Raw genomic sequence first — 22,752 nt, forward strand, 5'->3', positions numbered from 1 at the left:
ACTCAATCCACCTGTACCAATGGTAGTCGTTTACTAATGACTTCCACGTAATGTACTCTGTATGTGAGCAACTTTAGGTCGCAGACTGCTAGGCTAGCCGCTCACGTTCTAGTGTTGAGCGGGCGGTGTGTACGCTACTCAATCGTCGCCATTCTTCTGCATCTTGAAGGATTCCACTATATTTATGTAACAATAACTGAAGCGGTTGTTGTCTGATGCAACGGTAGCTTCTTTTATTTTGCGTACTTCACCGATGAACACCGGCGAGGTAAGTGTTTAATGAGTCGCCGTGGCCGACTAAATTCCTATGGCGAATCACGCGTGCTTACATATGTTCTGAGGGTATTTCGGGTCTGTTATAGGTTTGTAATCTGTGCTTCGTCCGGGTTGATGCAACGTTGTTATGGTTTTAAGATTTTGGACTCAATGTCCATATTTTTGCCATCTACACACTAACTTTGCTTGCTTAAAGTAGTAAACCGCTGAAATCGATCTTCACTCACTGGCGAATTCAATTTTTTTTGCCTCGTATCATGCGTCTATTGCTGACCTGTTGCATGTGTATATATTGCCCGTGATTTGCAAGTCTTACAATCATTTTTGCAATTAATTGTAATACTGTGGAATATGATATACACTTGTTCGTTATGCTCTGATTTTTGCGTATAATGGTGTTTGCAGCCAACAAATGTGGATACCGAAGATGATCTCGAGGACTGGTTGGAAAGCGAGCTGCTACCAGCTGGCGCGATAACCGTTCCCGAGGATCTGCATCTCCCGTCTAAAATACGATGGATAGTTAGCGACGGCGCAAATGTGGTTGAAAACCAGGTTCTAGCAACATTTTCTTTTGTCGAGAATGCCAGTGGCATTGGAAAGGAGCATGTTAAGTCGACAAACAGCGACGACGGCGTCGAGGTGGCTTCAATAGTTTCTGGACGTGAAGATACTGATACATCGCGGTCGTTGCCATCAGAATCTGGTGACGCCTGCGTCTCCACAAAAGCATACGAGTTGGATGGACCATCGCACCGGAGCTCCTTGTCCAACACGCAGGCCGACACTACAGATTCCAAGGCTGTAATATCTGCACTCACCAACGGATCACGCGGGGTATCTATTGAACTTGTCGGGAGGGCAACAGAGGGATCATTCGTGTTAAGGTCCGTCAGGCATGGCACACTCAGACACAGGGTCCCGACTGACACAGTCATCGAAGACTACTCAGCTGTGCTGGGGACTATCGAGAGCGTGCAATGTGAACATAGCGTCGTTATACACGGCCTCTGTGTCACCTGCTGTCAGGTGGTGGATGACGCAAGCACAAAACGGCGCCAAGACGTGGCACCAGGGAATTCAAAAAGGCAGTCTCCGGGTGATAAACCGTCTGATGCGCCCGAGATGGTGGTGCCAGGTTTCATCACCAATAATAACGCGGTACTCGTGGACGCCAAAATGTCCAACGAGATGGAACTCATGGAGCTTCTCAGGTTGCTTCGGAAAAAGAAGTTATGCCTGGTGTTGGATCTTGACAACACATTGATCCATTCGTCGTGCGCGAAGCCGCCTGACGACATCGATATCCCCTTCATAGACATGTATAGCCGATCGCAAGGTTACAAGTTGCACTTCGACAGCGAGGAAGATAATAGGCGATACGAAGCTGAACTTGAAAGTTCGATTCTGATCACTCGCACGCTTAATGAACAGGATGGCCGTTTCTTCGTCAACTACTACAAGCTTAGACCTGGAGTATACGAATTCCTGCGCAATGCGTCGGAAAGATACGAGCTGTACCTCTTTACTATGGGTACACGGACACACGCACAAGCGGCTCTAAGGATTTTGGATCCCAAAGGCCTATTGTTTGGCTCCCGCGTGTTCAGCAGATCCGAAACTAACAACAGCTACAAGTCGCTCTGCCGTATCTTCCCCAATTATCGTAATTTGCTACTGATACTGGATGATTCGGAGCATATTTGGATGAACCCCCCCGGGTTGATTAAGGTTTACCCATACTACTATTTCACAGACATGTCGTTGATAAGGAACAGAGATTCTCGAAACCTAGGTCGTGTATCGGCGGCTCTGCAGGCGCATTGCAACTATTCCAACTACGTGTGGCATTCCCTTATTATGGAAATATGGAATGAATCCGAATCGCGGGAGCGAGTCACTCGGGATGACGACGGCTTCACGATCCCCATGAACCTTAAGATGCCAAAGAAACGCAGCCCAAGTTTCCGGTACAACAACCTGCTTATAGCTAATTGCAGGCCATCTAACATATATCGCGACACTGCGGGCGCTGATAGCGCATCCGTAACCCAAAGGTTATCAGATTCCGCGGCTGCTAGGGCAGAACCCGCTGTGTTGCAAGAGGTTCGACCTGCAGAACCCAGACCGTCTGATGACAAACGGGTTTTGTCGGAGGTGACGAACACGGGTATAAACACAGAGGCGGATACCAGGGCGCATTCGGCTGATTGTAATAAGGATACAAAGGGCACGATACCGCAGGCTGAACGTGTTGCTGTTACTCAGAAAGACATGGAACCAACAGCTGATGCTTGCAAGCGCTCCGAGTCTGGCGATTCGTCAAAGACATTGCCACCAAACCAAGTTGCCTCACCCGTGGATGCGCCCACCGATTTTGCGGAGGCCGCACCGCCCACAGCACCATCTACGCAACAGAACAGCTGTATGCGGAAGCTGCGCAAAATCTGGGTGAGGGATTACGACAGCCAACTACCATGCGTCACGCGGCTACTGATCGAGATGCATCGCCGGTTCTTTGAGCTTGTTAATGTGGCTGGGCTTACTCTAGAGCGTCTAAAGCAGCTCATAGGCGGCAACGCACTCCCAGACGTGGGCGTGCTGCTGAATGAGCGGCGTAAATCCGTTTTACGGGGCGTTGTGCTCGGGGTCAACCGCAACGACTTCCGTTGCCCGCGCACTGGCGAAGACGTTGACTTCTTCAACAAGTCCGACCTGGGTTACTTGGCAGTTCGTTTCGGCGCAGCACCACCGTCCGTGGAGTGCTCGATGACGCACTACCTGAACAACAACACGTCGGCAGTGGCACCCAAAGCAGGTGTCAAGAGAGTGCACAGCCAGTGGCTGGAGGCATGCATCCACACGTGGAGCCGCGTCGACGAGTCGTTATTCGACCCCGAGACGTGGAAGGAACCGCATCGCACCTTTTGGGATGTTATGAATGCTAAAAAATAATATTCTATCTTAACAGTTCATGCTCGGATACAATATACGTGTCAACGAGTCCGCCAGCGGTTCTGGCAGAATGTGGTTGATCATGTCCAATTCTTCCTGCACTCTGCGCCGCAGCTCCTCGTGCAGCCTACGTTTCGTCTCCATAAGTGTGTCACAGACGAATAACAGTGTCTCCAGGTTGATGACTTCCTGCAGGTCGTTCACGCTGTCCGTGTGCGGCTGCTGTGAATATTGGTGCAGCGCGCGGTGCATCTTCTCCGACCTCCGCTGTATCTCCCTAATACGCACGTCCAGCGCGGTGATAGCCTCCAGGTAGTGGCCCAAGTTCTGCCTACGATTGTCGAAGGTTGCAAATGTGTCCAAGGGTACGTCGAGGGGTCCTTCGCCCTGCATCCGTACCATGCCCTCCTTCTTGTAGTCGCAGCTTGTGGTGTTGTGATAGAACTCCATAGCGTTGGTCGGTAGTACGCGATTCTTGTAATACGTCACCGACGCGGTGCTGAATCCGTCTATGTGTCCCACATGAGTTGATGTGTTCGAGAAGTACTCGGTAGTGGCCGCCGTTGTCTCGCTGCCGCCCTCTACCTCCCCCTCGGATTCACGCTGGCAGAGCTGAATCAGCGAGCGCAGGTCACAGCACTCCCTTGAATTTTGTTCAAGTGAATCCTGTATCACTTTCTGGTCGAAGTCGACACCGCACAAGGACTCGACGAAGTGTGCCAACTTGCTATTTGACATGCGTGGTACGCGCAATCGGCTAGTGCCTTCTTCGTCCGATCCGTTGAGTGCCTCGTCCTTCTGTTTGGCCAGCTGTATGGTGATGTTCTTGGGAATCATGAAAGCGGTTTGCGGGCTGTACAGTGTGTTGTCCGCAAAAACATTCTTGTCCAGCACTGCGCTTAATTTGGAGCCCGTTTCGCTTAGGCAGTCTATGGGATGCCTCAATGATGGGGAGTAAAATGCGCTGGGACCAAAATCGACCTGAGTCTTCGCACAGATTGATTTGACATAATGTATACCATCTAAGACTTCGTTTGCATATGCTTCTGCTGGGTTTTTGCCTCCAAGAATGTTGACCAGCTTTTGCAGGTGCACACTCTTTGCCAGGCGATCATCCGGGATGCACTCTGCGCATTTCTTTAGCACGCGATCCAGAGTGGAAAGTGACGACGACAGGATTCTCCGTTCGTTTGTTTGTGTGCATGAGCGTTTCGACGGGACGCTAGCTTCGTCTCCCAAAGGCCGTCGAATCGGCCGTGACGCCGATTGCTGTGGTACCCTCGTGCCCAAAAACTTGCGGTCAACCACGATGTACTCACTTTCGATGGACTCCAGATTTATTTGGGGAACGAAATCCACGGAAGGCTTCGAAACGAACAGCGACGTCTGCAAATCCTCAATAACGCGATATAGCAGCTTCTGCCTCTGCAAGAACGCTGTTAAATCACCGTCATAAAAGATGGAATTCTTGACCCTGGGGTTGTCTTTCAGCTGCGTAACACCTACGTCATCCTTTGCGCTGCTTCCAGCCTCCGACGTTATATCCGATTCCTCTCTGGATGTCTCCGAAAGCAGGTCCCCCGAGGAGTCGTGCCGGATCATGCATGGCGTTGTGGTGTCTGACCTGTTACTATCAGAAACGAGCTTGTACTCAGTAAGCGTATCAGCTATCCTTTTAAACGACGGCTTCTCCTCAGAACTGTTGTAACGAAAATCCTTAACATTGGGTTTCTCTTTCACTCCGGGATCCACCTCCCCCGCGTTAGCTGCTCCAGAGCTTCCACTGTTACCCGCTGCGCTTGGACTGCTCGCCGCACCGTCACCAAATGCCGCAAAACTGTCTGTCTTCAACGCCCAGTAAGCGATAAAATCATCCGTCGGTACTTCGTGGTACTCTGAGAGCGCTCTCATGAACATGGAGGCGAGGAAGAAGGAACGCTTTTCCCTGTATCTTTTGCAGGAGAAGTGCTTCGCCTTCTTTATGCCATTGTCCATGTATCTGGCGCGCCATTCCTGAGTAATACATTAGAAGGTCACGAGCGAGCGGGGCACGCGAGGTATGATGCAACTACGGCGGAAAACTGCCCTGGGAGGGGCCTAGCTGTGACACATCACGAATGAGCACAACAATGTCATTATTGATATACGTGGAAGGTTACAGTTCGGCTGTCGCGTGCGTTCAGCCGCACCCTTCGACAGGAAACCTACCCTCTTGTTGGAATGGAAGTATAAGTTTATGGGCATAAGAGTGTGCCTCCTCATTTTAAGCCATGAATCATTTTTATTTATTGGTTGCTTCAGTATTATTTTGCTACATTTGTTGCCAACGGCCAACTAGACAATCATCTGTGTGTTTTCCTCTGGTGGTGGCGCAACACCACTAAAAGAGAGCAGCAGGGAATCTCCCACGCGGAATCCCACGCTGCGCAGCGTGATAGTATCCGTGGAACGGTGTAATTTGTAGGAGTGAATTGCGCCCAATGTATCTCGGGCGGCGTTGTTTCTATGGAAGGTCCACGTGCCTTCCTTGTGCCTTGAGGCCTCACATAGGTCCTTCACCAAGTTGACCAAATCCCGTAGAGTATTGTCAGCCCAGATATACAGCTCCAATTTTTCTATGGAATCCGATGACTCTATGCGTCGCTGGAGAGATTCATGATCTTCATCGGGGTCACACGGCTTCCCCGCCGCTTCATCCATGAATGCGTAGATGCGCAATAGGAAAGGGCTGTGGACCTTCCTGTCCACACTGGCCACTTTCTGCAGCTCCTGGCGGGTTTTTTGGCCGACTCTCCTTGCGTAAGGCCTCAATGGTCGTATAGGCGCTTCCCTACCACGCGTCACCAGTTGACGCATTCGCGTTCTGTCGCGATCCACCGCGTCTAGTCGGCTGCGATATGGTTTCAAGGGAGCTCGAGCAACTCTTCGATTGTCGCGTGAGTCAACGGCACGCTGGTCACGGCCACGCCGTCGAGGCGGTGAGTAGCTGGTACTGGTCGACGACCTGCGGCGGTAATTGGAACGCGAATCCACCGAAATGCTCCGACTTTTTCGGTGATCCCTACCGCGGCGAGTTCTCGATTTCGAAAGCTGGCGGCGCGGACGTGAGCGCGACCTGCTACTGTACGATGAGCTGTGCGAATACGACGATACAGAGCGTGACACACGCTTTCTACGTGATCGCACTGGGCTGCGGGAGCGTATCCTGGACCGTTGTATAGACCTAGACCTAGATCTAGATTCGCTTATATCCCGACCATATCGCCTTCTAGGTTTAGAATACGAACGTGAACGTGACGAAGATCCTCGGGAGTCCGATTGGCGGCGCCTCGTGCGCAACTCCGGCGATGATTCCGTAGAGCTGCGAGCGTACTGCCGCGGCTCTTCTGTTCTATTCTTGCTGTAATGTGAGCTTGACCGTTTCACGTCGTTGCTGAAGCTCCGGCTGACGCTCATGGAGCGGCTCGAACTGCTAATGCTCCTCATATTAGCGAAAAAACCGGAAGACACGTTGCAAGTATAGCGCCTTAATTATTCACTAACTCTATCCGAATAAAAATCCTGTAAAAGAGCTCAGGCTAAGCTCCCAGTGCAACTACAACCGATACGTCGAATCCAGAAGCGAACAAAAAACGGAAGGGAAAACACCCAGTTCCTTTGTGTTCGTGTGGATGATTTATTTGCCATATAAGATCCAAGTGATGAGCCTCATAGTTAAGCTGGAGAAACGCTGCCTTCTGCGCAGCCTAGAGGCATTAACCGTCGCGACAGCACGCGCTCAGCATGATATTGGAATCTCGGATGCTCCGAGATTCTATGGCAAATTTAGCGTCCACGAGCAGTACAAAGCAATTGCAGATAGCTTCGCTTTAAATGAAATACAAATGTCGGCGAGCAGAGCCAGACAGGCGACACACAATCCCCGCCATGGGGAAGACAAGGGACTCGTGCGCGCGACTGACCCGTAGACATCCGCCTCATTCTCGCAGCCGTGCTGCGTGAAGCGGTATAATAGCACAGCTGGCTTGATTGTGGGATACCTTCGCGGCGTCCCCGGCTCTCGTACGATGTTCGACCCGGACGGGAGCCAGTCAACCAGCTTCGACTTCCTCCGCAAGCGTAAGAGGACATCGAAGAGGTCACAGGGTGACTCCAGCGCCGCCTCCGGTATGTCACATGGGATCGGTGGACAATCCGAGCAGATCACACGTCCATATCGAGGTCCACTTTAACGGCTGAATCGCATACGGGATCCACCAGAAGGAGCTCCTTTCGTGGAATCTTGTCTGACCACTCAAGAGCCCGGTCTGTTACACAGTCGCAATCGACTACGCAGAGTTTATCGCATAATGAAGATTATTATCTCCCCAGTCGACCAACCGTCGACAACGAGCTGTGCAAACCACTTAATTACGTCATTTGGGTAAGCATCCATTATACTATGTGTTTCGTGCTAAATGTTTAAAGACACATGTAACGCGTAGTTTGGTTTATTGTTCCAATTTCTAGTCCGCTTTGGGAACGGACAGGATGGTACTGCCCGGACGGCCGCGTATGCTGCGGTGTAGGAACATTTTGTCGTGTATTTCACTGCCGTGTAACTTGAGTACGCTGTTTGTCATATATTGCGTAGGCACGGGATCAGATGGCATTTGGGAACAACGAGATCCTTGCACGACCTAATCTGGAGCATGAGTTCTATCGTCAGCTCGAGGTACGCTCCTCACTGATGTTGGCAAACAACCGCAGATCCTACGCAAAAAGTTGTCGGCGCGTAACTTTGGCGCATCTTCGTCTCTAAACATCCTCGAGTCCGTGTTGGAGCTCATGCTCGACGTTGAGGCAGGGTTCAGGTTCCTCGGTTCCAACGCGAACCCATTTTGCCGATTATCGCAGATATACATCAACGGATACACTTTCCTGAGGCCTGTGGACTTGGCGTCGTACAATTTTACTTGTAACGACGAAGAGGCTTCGGTTACCATACAGCAAAAAAGGATTACAGGCAACGTGTTCGCCCACCAACAGCTACTGCAGCATTTTGCAAGGCAATGCGAGTACCTCCCTTCGAAGTACTCTGGCGACTATGCATACAAACCGTTGCCAATAAAATACGATTACGTCCCAAACCTGGTGACAAAAGTGCTTCTGCAGCGGGCAAAGCGACAGCCAATCGTCGTCAAGGCCATTGTCGACGTCCCTGGCGTGGACCTATCGCCTTACGAGGTGCGTTTATATTCGCTATGACTTTGTTGAGGTGTCGTCGTACATTCCGAAACGCTCATCCTGTGCCTACATTTTTCATGTCAGTGCTATTGCTCTTCACCATAGGCAACGCGTTGGTTGTAAAGCTTAAACATTTCCGACATCTTCGCAGGGTTATGTATTCGAAGAGCTGAAAACCGGAGAGAAGGCCTGGTTACCGATTTATGTGGTGGAACGATTATCGCATTTTGGATTTGTTTCAGTAGACCTCCCAACGTACTTAACGCGCAGCGCGCTGCGTGAGCTTAGGGGTCGAGAGGAGCAAAACCAGACGCTCGAGAAGCTTCCGAATGACTATTTCTTTGAGATCGCCCACCTGTTCACGAGGTGGCACGTCTTCGAAAGGGTGAACGTGCCCAACCTTTCAAACAGGAACCACGTGTACTGCTACATATCCAAGGTGGCGGCAATAATAGAAGACATTAAATACCAGAGGATCAAGAAGATTAGGCTAGCGCTTGACAAATTGTCAATGCGTGAATCTGTCATCGTCATTGCGAATTTGCAGTATTCCGAGACGTACTACATCAACCAGTTCCTCTCGGCGTACTGCGACATGCGGGATAACCATAGCAGAGCTGACCTCCAGCCGAATATACAAATAGGTATGGTTATGTTGTGAATTAAATTATGTCGCAGAAAGCTTTGTTGGGGATCTGGAGAACAATTTGCTCGATTCCCTCAATGTACCCCTGCTGTAGGGAACAGATGAAACCATCAAGTTCAATTTTCACACTAGCAGCACTGCGTTGATGCATCCGTCGTTTTCCGGGTTGTTGGTGACCTGGGCATATTTCGCCCATACGACCTTTCCGGTTTGCGTGACCAGACCCAGCTCGCTCACGTTAACCTCGATGATGGTACCCTTCGTAATCACCCCAAGGCTCGTGTAGAGGTGCGATTGCGGATTCTTCTTGACGGAAATTATGTCCAAGAAGAATGTGGTTTTCAGCTCCGGGTGGGTGACGTGCGCTTTTTTGAATCGCAGTCCGGTGGGCCGAATGTACTTTTCGTACTTTGGCGGCTTTCGTGTGTAGTCCTCCGGTACGAAGCAGACTTTGTCTACCATGCGCTTCCACTGCTTCTTCTTGCGCTTGCCGGACTTCATAACTCTGAACATTTCGGCCTCGTTCATTTGCCGGACCTGAGTGATGTCACTTTAACGCGGCCATTTCACCAACCTTCGGAATGACAACGTTCCACTTCCCGGCCTTCTCCTTACGTTTTTGTTTGATCATGTTCGACAGGATCTTCGTGCGATTAACCTCCCCTCTCTCGAGCAGGTAGGCAGGTATGGCGCCTTCACCGGACGCAACCACTTCCTCCTTGGCCTCCTTTTCCTCATTGTTCTTGATTCTGAACAAGGAATTAGCAAGTTCAAAAGATGCGGTGATATGTTATATAGCTAACTCAGAAAGCGACTTACTGTTTCTTCATCTCGACCTTCTCCGCGTACCGCCGCATCCTGAAGATCTTGGCCTTGATGCCACGCATCTTCTGTACTTTCTTGCTCATCGTATGAGCCGCCCTCGCGGCCTTCTTGCGGCTGAAGCAGCGTTAGTTCGCATTTATACAGCGCTTTACGGTCATATACATTGCACAGAAAATAGAAGACAGCCATTGTCGCTGACCCGTTAATTTTCAGGATTTTCCGACTCAGCATTTTCTCCATTGGACATGTAGCGCAAACTATTAGCGGCACATCTAGTCGTGGCCGTTTTGCGGCGACCTGCCGTCCTACGACGGCCGCGCAATTACAAAATCGATCAAACTTACGTCCTCGTTTCATGATCGAAACGCCGCCCATGAAGGGCGATATGCCTTTCTATATATTCGTTCTGCGGCATTTTGTAAAGTGATGGCGATAAAGAGTGACCGAGTCACTGAGCCCGGGGGTATGTGCACATCCCGCTGTGCAGCACCTACACGTGGATAGACGAATGGCTATAAATAATGTACAGTGTAACGTGGTATATTTGTGTGCAAGTTATGGGCCTTATTTAATGCCAGCAAGTCGTGTTTCGGGTAGAATCACGGGAAGACTAAAGGTATACATCCGGATTCCGTGGTTTAGAAGTCAACTCTTAGTTCTAATCCGCCGGTAGTCACCGCGTGAATCCACATCGTAATGGATCGGCGACGAGAGGATTAAATTTTGAAAGAGTCGAAGAACAGCAGCGGATCTGGTGTCGACTGGAAATAATTTACAAGCACATTCTAGATAGACAGTATACATCTAAAGTATAAGAACGTGTAAATATTGTTTGTCAATCTATAACGTGGACTGTATGACAGAGAATGCACTGGATAACCCCTCTAGATGTCCGGATGTCGCGCACATCATTGGGCGTGCGACGTCGAGGTTTCACCGTTCCATTTCACATATAAGACATGGATATCATAAAAAGAGAAATAACAACCTTCAAAAGCGAGGTGCGCCAATTCATACGGCGCCCGCGCGAGAACATCGAGCAGCTGCTTGCAACAGCCTGCGTCCTGTTCACCGCCCTTATGCTTTGGAAGACGGCAAACCTCTATACAGGTAGGTACCGTTGATATTTAAGCACCTGTTTCATCACGATGGGCCGTTTGGTTGCATTTGTAGATTTGTCTTGCTACGATATGTGAACGTAGCGTATTGGTACCCTAGGTGTTTTTGCTTTTCAATTTATTCATGGCATTACAATAATCAATGGGTGTTGTTGAAATTGATTCATTTTATGAGTGAAACCACTTGTTTTGTTCCCGGTTAAGCCGTGGCTCGCTTCTGATGGGTAGATTGCTTCGGCCCGTGGCCAAGTCTGGCGGATTCCGTCCCATTCTAGAGCCTCTACCTTAGTAACGTTTACATGTGGTTTTTAACGTATGTATCCGTTATCTTTTTGGTCTCTTGTCTCTTGGCAATGTAATTGCGTCTTCGTCTACTGACTCATATTGCAGGTACCGACTCCCCCGTAGTGGTGGTGCTAAGCGGAAGCATGGAACCGGCATTTTACCGTGGCGACATCCTCTTCCTCATGAAGCACGATACGGTTTCAGCGGGTGATATCGTAGTTTTCAAGGTGCACGGCAGAGATATACCAATTGTGCACCGAACGTTAAGTTTGCACGCAAACAGCAACGAAATTAACGTCCTGACCAAGGGTGACAACAACGACGTCGCAGACCGTGGGCTGTATTCGAGAGGGCAGAAATGGCTGGATGGCAAGCATCTGGTTGGAACCGTCCTGATGCGAATACCCAAGTTCGGGATTATCACCATCATACTTAACGAGAATCGCGCTCTAAAATGGTCGCTTATATCAATGCTAATATATCTGGTACTAAGCGGCAAGGGATGAAAATGTGGGAGATTTCGGTCAAATGCCCTTCTCTGTATCACGCTGATCGCTGAGACGGCAAACGATGCCCACTCCATTGATCAGCAGTGAAAATTTTTCAGTCACATGACACATAATTGATGAAATCGCATATACACTGTTTTAGACTATATTAACGGTTGCGGTGACGTGCGCTACGTGGAGCCTGGCAACAAGTGGACTTCTCGGGTGAACCCCTTGAAGAGCCTGCGATTGGGGGAGCGCGTTTGCCCCACGACGTAAGGGCCTACGTCCAACACCGCACGAATGGCAGACACCGCCTTCTCTCTAGGTAACTTCTTTCGCGCTGATCTGGTTTGGTGCATTTCGGCCTCCTGCGGCGTAGACGGTGCCTGGTCGGGTGTCTTGCTTATTGCGTGAACGCTTCCAATGTCTGTGGTCGAATATATAGCGAGGAATAGGTTGCAAATACCTGATACTGGACCGCTTACGTGATCCTGCTCTTTTACAGCTGTGGTAGTGGCGGCAGTTGGCGTTGTGGGCTCGTTTGTTCCTGACCAGTTGATCTGGCATCGGGAAGCAAATGCGCGTTTCTCCTCCTCGTCGTTGAAAATGACTTGCGATTTACACAGATCCTCATCGTTTACTTTCGGAGGGCGGCAGCTGCGGAGGTCTTCCGCGCTGATGGTCCAACCTGCTCAAGTGTCCATGCAAGGTACGGGTCACCAACCTCGGGGGCACTGGAGCGACCAATTTATACCGTCATCGTCCTCCATGCACGGAAATACCACGTTGCTGCACTTGGACTCGAACAGCTTCTTTGATTCGATGTCCAGTGATCGCAAATCAAATGCATTGCTGCCCAAGGTAGCATGAGGTCGGCCAGCCTGCTTCATAATATCGATCAAAATGTCGCGGCAGCCGAATGCGCCGCTAGGAAGCACACAATATCCACCGGACTCTTCTTTCCAGAGCACTGCGGAGATTGATCGGCGAACAGACTTAAAATACCCGGGCAGCGGTTGTAGTCACGCTTGCAGTCGGAGCTGCATTCGAAAGGGATGTCGCATTCCAGAAGTTTCTTGCGTTTCATCTCTACAAATGGCATATTACCCCCTCATTTATACCTTGTGAACATACCCTGGGTGTAATACGTGAAGTAAGCGCGTTTCTCGCACGGCCCTTTGTACGATGCCGGCGCGTCACACGCCCCGTCCGGTGCCACGGTCCAGTCCAGTGGGCATCGATCGAAAACCTTCGGGCAAACGGTCATGCACGGCCACGTGGTCCCGCACGTCTGCGCCCATATCATCTTGGACTCCCTAGTGAAGTCGGTGAAGTCCACTATTGAATTGCACGGTCCCATGTATCCAGAGAAGTCGGGCACGCAGACATAACCGGAATCCTGCTTATGCCGCAGGAAGTTCTCCGGACAGGGTTGCAAAAAGTTTCTTTCTGTATCCTGACAGTACTGCGTGTCGGTTCTGTCGACTGCGCTCTTGCAGGGCCATTCCACCTTGCAATCTTCCATGAAGAGCATCTTGCGCTCTACCGTGAATTCGCTGGTGTCCACCGATCGTGCGCAGTCTCCCTTGTACGAGGCTGGCGCCTCACACATGTCGCCAACCTTAGTCCAACCATCTGGACACGGCTGCGCAAAGTCGCGTACGCATTTTGAAGTGAATGGGTCAATCTCCTTTGGGCTCTCCTGATAACACATGATCTTTGATAAGGGCCACTAGCACACACATCTGCACGTAACCGCAACTTAGAAGCACAACTACAATGGATGTTTAGACGCGCAATGCCTACTGTCCACTCCCGCAGCGGCACGACATCGGTATGGAATGTGTAGACACACCTGCGATGCCGCCGATGCCACCAAATCGCCCACTCGCTCTTCTACATGCTCCTCCTTGGGTTCAGATTTGAATGCTTTGTAGAGCCTGACAGGATTGAGATGATGTGTGTCGCCGCCTACTCCTTAGTGCCGTGGTTTTCTGGAATCTCCAGCTTGAGGAGGTCGTCTCGGCCGAAAGCCGCCAGAGGTGGCCAAAGCCACAGGAATACGAATACATAGAATCTCAACCGCCGCATCCCATATGTGTAATCAATGGAAGACAAAACGACACCTCGGTAATGCGCGCGGCGTCGAGCACCACACGTCGCGACGGCAGCCTGGCCTTCGGAGATGCGGGGGTCCCCCGCGGTACGCCTACACTCGGTTTTTGTTTTTTTAAACCAAGTAGGAAAATGCGCTGTCTGGGCGGCAGCGAGATCCACCGGATCGCTGCGACCGTTGCCCGAGCGCGTCTGTTTTCTTCATCGCGCCCGTACAACCCTAACGTCGTCAACGAATGCGTCAATCCGAAGCCTGGGAGACCTTTTAAAGTGATGCGTTTACTGGGAGGATTCGGCTGTTTTATGCTCGCTACGCCGCTCATCCTGATGCATTTCGACACAAAGCGCTTCGAGGCCGAGTTGGAGCGTCGAAGGCAGGAAGAGGCCGCAAGGGAGGATTAGATATGCGCATGAACTAACCTCCATCGGCCAACAACAATGATTTTAATCGCTATTTATAACGACGTGTTTCATGCTGTGCCGTGGGTCGATGTTCATAGTTGATGTTATTTCTGCAACTATGACAATACTGGCCATATATGTCACAAAGATTTCGGTCACATTATGTTATGTTTGAACCTCAGGCCCATTTGCACTCGGCTGACGGTGTCGGTCGGGGAGCTCATGAGCGGCTGCGCCACGAACGTCTCGAACCAGCAGCCGGGTGCCACGGAGATGCTAAGCCCCGCTCCCACTGACATTCGCATCTCACGGAGCATATGGCCGTATACACTCTCATGCGTCTGTCGCCCTTCTATGTCGGCGAGTGCGCCTACGTTGAGGAAGCAGAACGCCAGCGGCAGTCGGTAGTCCTTGTATTCCAGAGGACAATGGAGCGCAAGCTGCAAATTGCCGTAACAGTCACCGCCTGTATATTCCGGTATGCTTTGCCACGTCTTCGTCTCGCTGTTGTAAACCGAACCGTGATCGCACGGTCCTACGCCTCGGAATCCGAAACCGCGGAACGCGGTGCCAGCCCCTCCGTTACCGGTGAAGTGGAAGCGATCCAGCAAGCTGCTGCCACTCAACAAAGTGCCGAATGGCCGCATGTACCCCATGGAGACGTTCGTGTGCATGATGTACTTCTGTCTTATTAATGTGGCGTACAGCATGCTGCAGTCAAACTTTAGGAACTGCCGATCCCCACCGGGCAGGCCTGCCTCCTGCGACGGATATGGAATCCCGAAACGTTGCTTACCATTTTGAACTGGGTGCAATGACCGCCGTTCGGAATGCCGTCACCCTTAAGAGAGTCGAGAATGTACTGATACGACACAGCATTCTTCAAAGACCGACCTGCGTGCCTAAGCACGGTTTCCGAAGCTCGGCGGCGTTCGTTGAATATGGGATAAATGTCATTCACAGAACCCTCCCACGATATTTGGTGGCGTTTGCTAATGTCAGACAGCGTGAACGACATGCCCTTCGCCGTCGTAGAAAACGACGAATAGTTGGTGAAGTTGCTCTGCGATGTAAATATCTGGAATAAGCTTGTAAAGTTTGGAAGGCCTATGTTACGTGGCATGAAGAAGGACGTCTGAATGGCGCTAACTATTTTTTCGTTGCAATACCTACTGCGATTTTTTGTGAGCCGTAGCCCGTGTTGTTCAGTTGCAGTGAAAGGGAGTTGCACGAACCTAAAACTCCGGGTATTTCGCCTGTTATCACCTGAAACGTGGTGATGAGAGTGTTTCCGTATACTCACGACATTTCCTTCCGCCTTCTGATTCGTTGTGACGCCAACGGAGTAGGAGGCTTTTTTCTCCTCGAACTCGAAGACGACGTCAACGTCACCCGGGCGTTTTCCCCGTTGTACGTTGGAAACTACGCTTTTGAACAGGCCTAACCGATTCAGACGCTGCAACAAAGTCATGTCTCATAAGCACTTGCAGTACCCCGTGGGACTCATCCAGCAGTGAAAGCAGCTCTTCGACGGTGTTAGCCCTTTTTATTGACATCAGATCGGGCTGCACGGTCGAAATACCTGAGTGGCAATGGTCACAGTTTTTTATAAAAAGCAGTGCCTTCCTATGCAGCAGCGAGGAAGCATTATGATGCATAGTCAAAAGTTGTTGGCAATTCAGCTCACTTCTCGCGCTACATAAACAAATCTGGAGCAACACAATCATTCATCAGACATTATAACGCCGTAGGATAGTATGTGGATGCAGAATTACGAGCTAGTTATCGCAAAAGATTGGGAATAGATGCGTCACTTCGACTGATTGCTAACGTTAAGACTTACGGATACGAGAAAGCCCCTTCAGAACCACGCGGATGTCTCCAACAGTCTTAGAAACGTCCAGATGCAAGATTTCTTGGCCGCCTTCTGGCTCCGATGAGGCTGCCGTAGCATCTGGCTGTCGCTCAGCCATCTCGCTACAGCATACGGCGGCAACACCGGGGCCGACAGCTTATATATATAAGCACAATTTTAAAATAACCAGGCTATATGATTAATTCGGCGAAAAGTCAGCCGCGTCTAATGCGGTAACAGGAGGGTGTATCCCCGCACAAGGGTCATGTGTAACGACTTGTCTCGCCGAAACGGGTAGAAATTAAGGTTTATGAGGTTTTGAACCAGTTGCCATCACATGAGCTCGTTGAGGTAGTCGCTTATAATGTCCTTGGGGAGAATCTTGAAGATTCCGTCGGTGCCAACGATTCCGATCTCGATATTGTTGGCAGTCATCTCTCCCTCGAAACCCTCCTTCAGTGTAAGAATAGCGATATGAATAGCGTCTTCGAGTTCCAAGTCCTCGCTGTAGCGTTTTTCCAGGAAGGTCATGTTGTTCTGCATACGCCCGCCGATAGCAGTGGCCCTCCAACCGAAGTAGGCGCCAGAGGGGTCGATTTGGTACAACTGCGGACCAGCTTCGTCATATCTGCGAAAATGTTAGACAATGCGACAATCCACTGCAATACACACCACGGGCATACGAAAAACTTGGTCCACAGAACAACTCTTAATTTGCAGTGGGTAACATGCCACCGTACGTGCGACATTGGCGGTATCGACCGTATAGATTTGCCACCGAATCTGCATTGGACACGCAAACACAAAACGGATTATCCAATAGACGGCAACTTACGATGCAAGCAGCAGTGAGATTCCGAATGGACGCACGCCTCCGGAGTGAGTGTACTCCTGCATGATGCTGGCGATCTCTTTTACCAGTTCCGCCCCTGGTATATCATCGCCATACATCATCTTGTACTTCATAGCCTGCAAATCGTTGTGTTGTTGTCCGAGACCCCCGGCACTTGCATTTGTAATCATGTCACGCAACTCATCAGGATTCGATGCCAGCAAAACCAAGCAACAAATGAACCGCCTGGAACACCCACCTCCTTCCTGCCCTTTTTCAGCACGATACGGAAGTCAGCCGGCATGCCCGCGGCTACAACTCCGATGTTCCTCGTGACGTGGTCGATCTTGTAGATCGAGTCTGCTTCTACGAGCGGCGAGAGCGTGGCTCTCTCCGACGCTATAACGACTCCATTTTTCGCCTTAATACCTGAAATGGCATACAGATTCCGTCTAAGCGGCGACAGGGCTCTATACAAGCCTACCAAGTAGGAAAACATACCCAGAGTTGGCGCACCTTTGGAAATACCCGTCAGCGCGTAATCGATCTGAACCAGCTTCCCGCTAGGGCTGAAGGTTGTCAGAGAGAAATTGTACTCGCCGTCTGCGACCATCGTTAGTGTGATTGCAACTGCTGCCTTGTGGTGGACGCTTCGGCGCGCTGGGACAGATACACGTCCACCGACTGTTGGGGCTTAAACATGGCCCGTTAGCGCCTTATCACCAGTGAAATTGGTGGAAGGATCTGTGTAGGTTTAGTGTGTGGACATATGTCTGCTGTATCATAATCAAAGTCCTTGAGGCATCAGATGGACAGATTCACCAAATCATCGTCTGTGAACACATTATGGGCAGACTTGACGACAGAAGCAATCCTTTTAGGCAGTTTAGACAACCTATTGGTGTCCTAAGTCGTTTTTGTATCTCGTTAGTTTATTGAAGCAGCCTGAATTTGCCAGTTGTGTGCGTATGCAGTAATGGATTCTTCTATATTTTCCGTTCACTGATCCTAATTTGCGCATATATAGGTTATGTGACGGCAAATGGGCGGCTAATTATGTGTCAAATGGATTAAACGATCAAATACAAAACGATAGCTATGGTAACATAATTGACGGCATGTCGCATTGCACCTCGAACTCAACCGCGTCTAAACATAAAAGCACGGTATCACCACGATTTCTTCCGGTGTTGAGAACTTGTAGATGCCATTCACGCGCAGATCGTGTACGACACAGCCTCCTTACATCCGCGAACAGAACACGCTATGGCACACGTCGCCATGTTCGGGCGGCAATCGGAGATCTCCGATTTGGTGTAATTGCGTTTGAGGATGAATCCTGCAGTCATTTGCTTATGGAAGGTGAAACATACCTAAAACAATTTTTTGTGGGTCGTTGCATTGCACCAACTTCCAATCACCAACTTTGGCACCTGTGGTGATGGGGGCAAATGATGAATCCAGAAGGTTACGTCGGGTGCAAACCTTCCACTCAACACCGCGCTTCCCAGGCATAATTCCGCAGTCTACACGGCCTAAGCATCGGTCGAATATGTTCGAGGGAATACTAACCTGGAGGGCATGCCGTTAATTGCAATGAATAGGACTCATCAATGTACAGCTGGAATCCGAAAGCAACCACCAAATCATCGGGACAGGCACGCAACTCGGTCGACTCAATGGCAGTCATAGTGAATCCACCGCCCTTAGCACAAAGTGCCACCACTATAGTGTCTTCTCGCAGCACGTCGCTTGCACAAAAGGGCCTGTTACAGTATTCAGGGTCTGCACAAGTTGCCCACAAACCTAGAAGGAATGCACGTGTCGATGCGCATGGGATCACGCTTTGTTACCGAAAACCCCGCCACCACTGCCATGTTAGCAGGGCAACGTGCTATGCCGTTATTCGTAGTTACAGTCACCGTCTCTCTCAACATTTGGCTGAATGTCCGGTAGTTGAGCGAATGGCCATTGGCAACACTCTGAAAGTTCCGGTAGAACTGCATTGCTTCGTGGTATGTCTTTGCTTTGTCGCCAAGAAAATGGTCCAGCGACGTAAATGTCGCACGTATGGGCATAGGTCGCTGGCTTAAGCTTCTAGCCCATAATTTCAATGCGCGTAAATCATTCGACTCCAATCCCTTTACGTAGAACCCTCCTATCACCCACATTTGGCGAGATTCGCGCCGGCCTTTCATGACGCTTTTAAATCCATGATATATGGACACATTTTTAGGACTGGCGACTTTATCGCATCCGATTGCCGTAGACACCACCTGATTAACTGCCCGGTCGATGAATATGATTTGACCACCTGCAGCATTGTCAGCGCCAGTAGCATTAGCAGGCGCACAGGCGGAGACTGACACTTACCTACAACTATGTGGCTGGTGATGTGCGTCCCGTATCGTCTGAAAAACTGCACCCATTTGTTGATAGCCTCGCAATCCTTATTGGATGGTTCCACGACATAGACGTCAGGCGTACAGGTCTTAATTCCCGTGAGCTCATTTGGCAGGTTGCCCACGTCTTTGACGAACAACGGCGACAAATTGCTGCAAGTTGTAATATAAAATAACTGCTGATGCTCATATACACAGTGATTCAACCAAATGATTTGGTGGTAGGTTCTAACCCCCAAAAGAGCTATCCACAACGTACCCTTTGAAAGGCAATATTATTCCACCTTCCTTGGTTGCGCAAAACGATTTCGCTATTGTATACTTCCCGGATTTCTCTTTAGGCTCGCTGTCGCCTATTGCATAGCGCAAGTTTGCCTCCAGTAATTCGTTGCTCTCGGCGCCTTCCAGCTGGAATTCATTTTGGAGGTCGCGCATGAGATCGTCGTCTCCAGCGCCCTCCCGACTATCGCTTCTCCAGCATGTAGCAAGTTCCCTATTCCAGACCCCATTGCTTTGCGGTTTATTGGATTGCTTATCAATGGCGCTTTTATGCGACTCAACTATGAGGTTTCTGTAACCCGAATCATTGCTCGGTCCGGAGGCACCCAAGGGGTTACCAAAAACCGCATCATAACCGATTCCAACATAATCTAAATAGTATGATTTCGGTATCAGTCACGTACTTTTTATATTTCGTGCATCTGACTGGAGGTGCTTATGTCCAGCAGAGGGGTGCGCTGCTGCGATCTGCCTGGTCTCAACAAATCCGGCAAGAGCAAGCAACATGGACAGTTTTAAGCAAACACCCATCGTTTATTAACCCTGGTCAACGGTTGGTTGCTCTGGTTATCCGTTTATCGTGCAGAATCAGTAAACGTGGCAAAGGTAGCATTGTTGGCGCAGCAATCAACAGCGCATTGGAAATGTTGGCGTGAATCGCTCGTAGAATGTGATAGTGATGACACAAATTCTCCAAATGGAGAGGCCAGTGACGCATAGAAGAGACAGAATGGAATCAACGAATGCCCGTGCTTAGCAAAAAAGCTATAGACACATTCGTGAGCTGAAGGCAACAGACAAAACCAAACCTGTAGACACACCTATGTGTCAAAGATGCACATTTGGTAGACAGCCTCTCCCGTGACCATATAGTAAATGTCCGCCTTCCTCGATGGAATCCATATGCTGGACGTGTCTGTTCAAATGGACGTTACACCCATCGAACAAGCGTGGCCGCAGCACCAATCGTAACATATAACTTCGTTAGTTTATATCGTAATATTTGATTTGAAAAGAAATATAGTCGATCAAATTTTTGTTAAATGGCAACGCAACCGCCTTAACGCTGGCGAAGTGACGTACACACTAAGCCGCTAATGGGCGGAAATCAGTTCAAAAAAGCGCATGAAATTGCCATTCTTGCTCAACAGTGCTGCCAGGGCGTCTTCCGCTGGCGAACTTGATAGCGTTTTCTCGAAGCTGCTTAAGGCGATTCCACACCTAGAAGGGGTGCAGGTGTCTAATATCCTTAATGTGCTTTCGAAGAAGGATGTTGAGCACCGTAAGGAATCGTGGCTCAGAGTTTCAGCGCAACTGCTGTCCACTAATGCGAAACAATGGGCACGGGGTGGTATTCACAGACAGGGTGGAGCTGGCAATCAGCTCAACAACCAGAAACCCTTACAGCAAGATACACCTTCCACGATTCTAACGAGCATAAATGCCACAAATGCAAGCTCTTCAAACCAAAACGACAATGAATGCAGTTTTTCAAGGCGCATTACGGGTTTGCCCAGCGTACTGGCAAACTACGACATCAGGGACGTCATCATCATACTGAACGCATTCTCAAAAGTGGGAGTCATGCCGCCAGAGTTAATGCAAGCCGTAATAAGGATTGTAATGTTACACCTGAATCGCCTGGGCAGTCAGGAGCTGTCGAAGATGCTTCACACGATGGGGAAACACGGAATGCTCGACGACGTCAATGCAGTGCTGAAGAAGCACCGTCGCGGCATTGAGGAATGCATAACCGACGAACGAGACTATTCAATGGCGCTGCGTGTCGTCATGTTGAACCAAGACAAACTTAAAGATTCGGATGCCTTAAATGTGCTTGTTGGAGTGATCGACAACAAATGCAAAGAGATGAGCGATAAGTCCTTGGCGATACTAGTGAACTCCATAGGCAGATATGGCAGAGACGAGAGGGGAATGATGCCACTACTGGCGCCGCTTATCATAAAACGTTTGCGTTCGGGGGGATTTGATCCCATGTCCATTTCCCAGATGGCCAACGGTGTGGCGCGGGTATCGTTCCTGAACGTGCAATTGATGGATGAAATCGCACGAAGGGTCGTCGAAAATATCGAACTCTTCAGTACAAGGTGCAAAGTCACCATCCTGAATGCTTTCCATAAATTGCGCTACTTCGACTCAAAGCTGTTTGACGCTGTGGTGACTGACCTCACCTCTTCTAACGCGGATATGACCCCACAATGCATCGCAAACACGATCTCAGCAACTGCCCATTTCAACAAGAAAATGCGAGCAGAGAGCGTGATTGGGCTTTATAAAGCTCTTTGCCACCGCATCTCCCATTTCGAATCATTGCAAAGTTTCACCATGCAGAATCAGGTGAACATTCTAAATGGGCTTTCCAAGGTGGGTATAGAAGATCACAAGCTTTATAATCGCTTCGGTAACAACATATTAAACACCTCCGAGCACCTGAAGCCAATAGATGTTGCCATAGTTCTCAACGCATTCTCGAGGGCAGGGATGGTGCACGGAATAGTTTTGCGACTCTGCCAAAACATTGGCGATTACCTCTCTGGCATGAAGGTGCAGGAATTAACGTGTTCCCTCAACTCTATAAACGGGCTTCGGAAGTGTAGCAATTCACTCCAACGCGAGATCGATGATACGACGTGGACGTCTGCGATGAATGCGATCGCGAATCATATGATGAAAGAAGCTGATTCCATTTCTGATTTCAGGCCACTGGACATCCGACTCTCCATTGTAAGCCTCGCTGAATCCAGCATAGTGAATGAACCGCTATACTCGATGCTGCTTGACTGCCTGGCATCAAAGATGAAGCTTGCGTCGATGTGGGATTTAGTCTGCGTGTTTTCGGGCCTCCATAAAGTCGGATATGCGGTAAACTCCAGACTGTTAGATGCGGTGGAAGCGTCGCTGGAGTGCATTGCTCCGGGCAAGGGCAGGGGGCACAACGATGCTAATGCACTCCGCGATATCATACAGAGGATGTCTCTTAACCACTCGCTAATCGAAAAATTGGCAGAATATGTATGACGTATT

The 22,752-nt window shown here is 49.9% G+C and overlaps 13 protein-coding genes across 13 annotated transcripts; 6 read left to right on the forward strand and 7 right to left on the reverse strand.

The window, feature by feature from the left end:
* Window positions 1-253: 253 nt before the first annotated feature.
* Window positions 254-3,231, forward strand: BBBOND_0301480 (protein phosphatase family protein, putative; the record flags this gene model as incomplete). Its single annotated transcript, XM_012912976.1, has 2 exons — window positions 254-268; window positions 682-3,231. 2 exons carry the CDS (start codon window positions 254-256, stop codon window positions 3,229-3,231), a joined length of 2,565 nt encoding a protein of 854 aa, XP_012768430.1.
* A 9-nt stretch (window positions 3,232-3,240) lies between these two features.
* Window positions 3,241-5,226, reverse strand: BBBOND_0301490 (hypothetical protein, conserved; the record flags this gene model as incomplete). The annotated part of the gene is made up of 1 exon (XM_012912977.1): window positions 3,241-5,226. One exon carries the CDS (start codon window positions 5,224-5,226, stop codon window positions 3,241-3,243), a length of 1,986 nt encoding a protein of 661 aa, XP_012768431.1.
* A 339-nt stretch (window positions 5,227-5,565) lies between these two features.
* On the reverse strand, window positions 5,566-6,717 carry BBBOND_0301500 (Sin3 associated polypeptide p18 (SAP18), putative; the record flags this gene model as incomplete). The annotated part of the gene is made up of 1 exon (XM_012912978.1): window positions 5,566-6,717. One exon carries the CDS (start codon window positions 6,715-6,717, stop codon window positions 5,566-5,568), a length of 1,152 nt encoding a protein of 383 aa, XP_012768432.1.
* Window positions 6,718-6,932: 215 nt separating this feature from the next.
* On the forward strand, window positions 6,933-7,199 carry BBBOND_0301510 (hypothetical protein; the record flags this gene model as incomplete). Its single annotated transcript, XM_012912979.1, has 1 exon — window positions 6,933-7,199. The coding sequence occupies one exon, from the start codon at window positions 6,933-6,935 to the stop codon at window positions 7,197-7,199; it is 267 nt and encodes an 88-aa protein (XP_012768433.1).
* A 99-nt stretch (window positions 7,200-7,298) lies between these two features.
* Window positions 7,299-9,197, forward strand: BBBOND_0301520 (hypothetical protein, conserved; the record flags this gene model as incomplete). Its single annotated transcript, XM_012912980.1, has 6 exons — window positions 7,299-7,398; window positions 7,434-7,654; window positions 7,865-7,945; window positions 7,981-8,457; window positions 8,609-9,101; window positions 9,136-9,197. The coding sequence occupies 6 exons, from the start codon at window positions 7,299-7,301 to the stop codon at window positions 9,195-9,197; spliced, it is 1,434 nt and encodes a 477-aa protein (XP_012768434.1).
* Window positions 9,198-9,226: 29 nt separating this feature from the next.
* Window positions 9,227-10,343, reverse strand: BBBOND_0301530 (ribosomal protein Se8, putative; the record flags this gene model as incomplete). Its single annotated transcript, XM_012912981.1, has 4 exons — window positions 9,227-9,640; window positions 9,690-9,852; window positions 9,923-10,042; window positions 10,273-10,343. The coding sequence occupies 4 exons, from the start codon at window positions 10,341-10,343 to the stop codon at window positions 9,227-9,229; spliced, it is 768 nt and encodes a 255-aa protein (XP_012768435.1).
* A 544-nt stretch (window positions 10,344-10,887) lies between these two features.
* BBBOND_0301540 (signal peptidase, putative) lies at window positions 10,888-11,837 on the forward strand (the record flags this gene model as incomplete). The annotated part of the gene is made up of 2 exons (XM_012912982.1): window positions 10,888-11,038; window positions 11,437-11,837. The coding sequence occupies 2 exons, from the start codon at window positions 10,888-10,890 to the stop codon at window positions 11,835-11,837; spliced, it is 552 nt and encodes a 183-aa protein (XP_012768436.1).
* A 173-nt stretch (window positions 11,838-12,010) lies between these two features.
* On the reverse strand, window positions 12,011-13,913 carry BBBOND_0301550 (Plasmodium falciparum CPW-WPC domain containing protein, putative; the record flags this gene model as incomplete). Its single annotated transcript, XM_012912983.1, has 6 exons — window positions 12,011-12,510; window positions 12,547-12,792; window positions 12,828-12,911; window positions 12,957-13,524; window positions 13,678-13,762; window positions 13,798-13,913. The coding sequence occupies 6 exons, from the start codon at window positions 13,911-13,913 to the stop codon at window positions 12,011-12,013; spliced, it is 1,599 nt and encodes a 532-aa protein (XP_012768437.1).
* Window positions 13,914-14,069: 156 nt separating this feature from the next.
* BBBOND_0301560 (hypothetical protein, conserved) lies at window positions 14,070-14,339 on the forward strand (the record flags this gene model as incomplete). Its single annotated transcript, XM_012912984.1, has 1 exon — window positions 14,070-14,339. The coding sequence occupies one exon, from the start codon at window positions 14,070-14,072 to the stop codon at window positions 14,337-14,339; it is 270 nt and encodes an 89-aa protein (XP_012768438.1).
* A 155-nt stretch (window positions 14,340-14,494) lies between these two features.
* BBBOND_0301570 (Sorting and assembly machinery component 50 homolog A) lies at window positions 14,495-16,312 on the reverse strand (the record flags this gene model as incomplete). Its single annotated transcript, XM_012912985.1, has 6 exons — window positions 14,495-15,100; window positions 15,136-15,474; window positions 15,513-15,605; window positions 15,643-15,795; window positions 15,833-15,921; window positions 16,183-16,312. 6 exons carry the CDS (start codon window positions 16,310-16,312, stop codon window positions 14,495-14,497), a joined length of 1,410 nt encoding a protein of 469 aa, XP_012768439.1.
* A 215-nt stretch (window positions 16,313-16,527) lies between these two features.
* BBBOND_0301580 (proteasome A-type and B-type family protein, putative) lies at window positions 16,528-17,639 on the reverse strand (the record flags this gene model as incomplete). Its single annotated transcript, XM_012912986.1, has 4 exons — window positions 16,528-16,822; window positions 17,030-17,163; window positions 17,286-17,455; window positions 17,528-17,639. The coding sequence occupies 4 exons, from the start codon at window positions 17,637-17,639 to the stop codon at window positions 16,528-16,530; spliced, it is 711 nt and encodes a 236-aa protein (XP_012768440.1).
* Window positions 17,640-18,237: 598 nt separating this feature from the next.
* On the reverse strand, window positions 18,238-20,238 carry BBBOND_0301590 (hypothetical protein, conserved; the record flags this gene model as incomplete). The annotated part of the gene is made up of 7 exons (XM_012912987.1): window positions 18,238-18,365; window positions 18,400-18,561; window positions 18,599-18,792; window positions 18,833-19,340; window positions 19,400-19,581; window positions 19,688-20,078; window positions 20,112-20,238. 7 exons carry the CDS (start codon window positions 20,236-20,238, stop codon window positions 18,238-18,240), a joined length of 1,692 nt encoding a protein of 563 aa, XP_012768441.1.
* A 594-nt stretch (window positions 20,239-20,832) lies between these two features.
* Window positions 20,833-22,746, forward strand: BBBOND_0301600 (hypothetical protein, conserved; the record flags this gene model as incomplete). Its single annotated transcript, XM_012912988.1, has 1 exon — window positions 20,833-22,746. The coding sequence occupies one exon, from the start codon at window positions 20,833-20,835 to the stop codon at window positions 22,744-22,746; it is 1,914 nt and encodes a 637-aa protein (XP_012768442.1).
* Window positions 22,747-22,752: the final 6 nt, after the last annotated feature.

This window comes from Babesia bigemina, assembly GCF_000981445.1.
Source record: "Babesia bigemina genome assembly Bbig001, chromosome : III".
Taxonomy (NCBI): domain Eukaryota; phylum Apicomplexa; class Aconoidasida; order Piroplasmida; family Babesiidae; genus Babesia; species Babesia bigemina.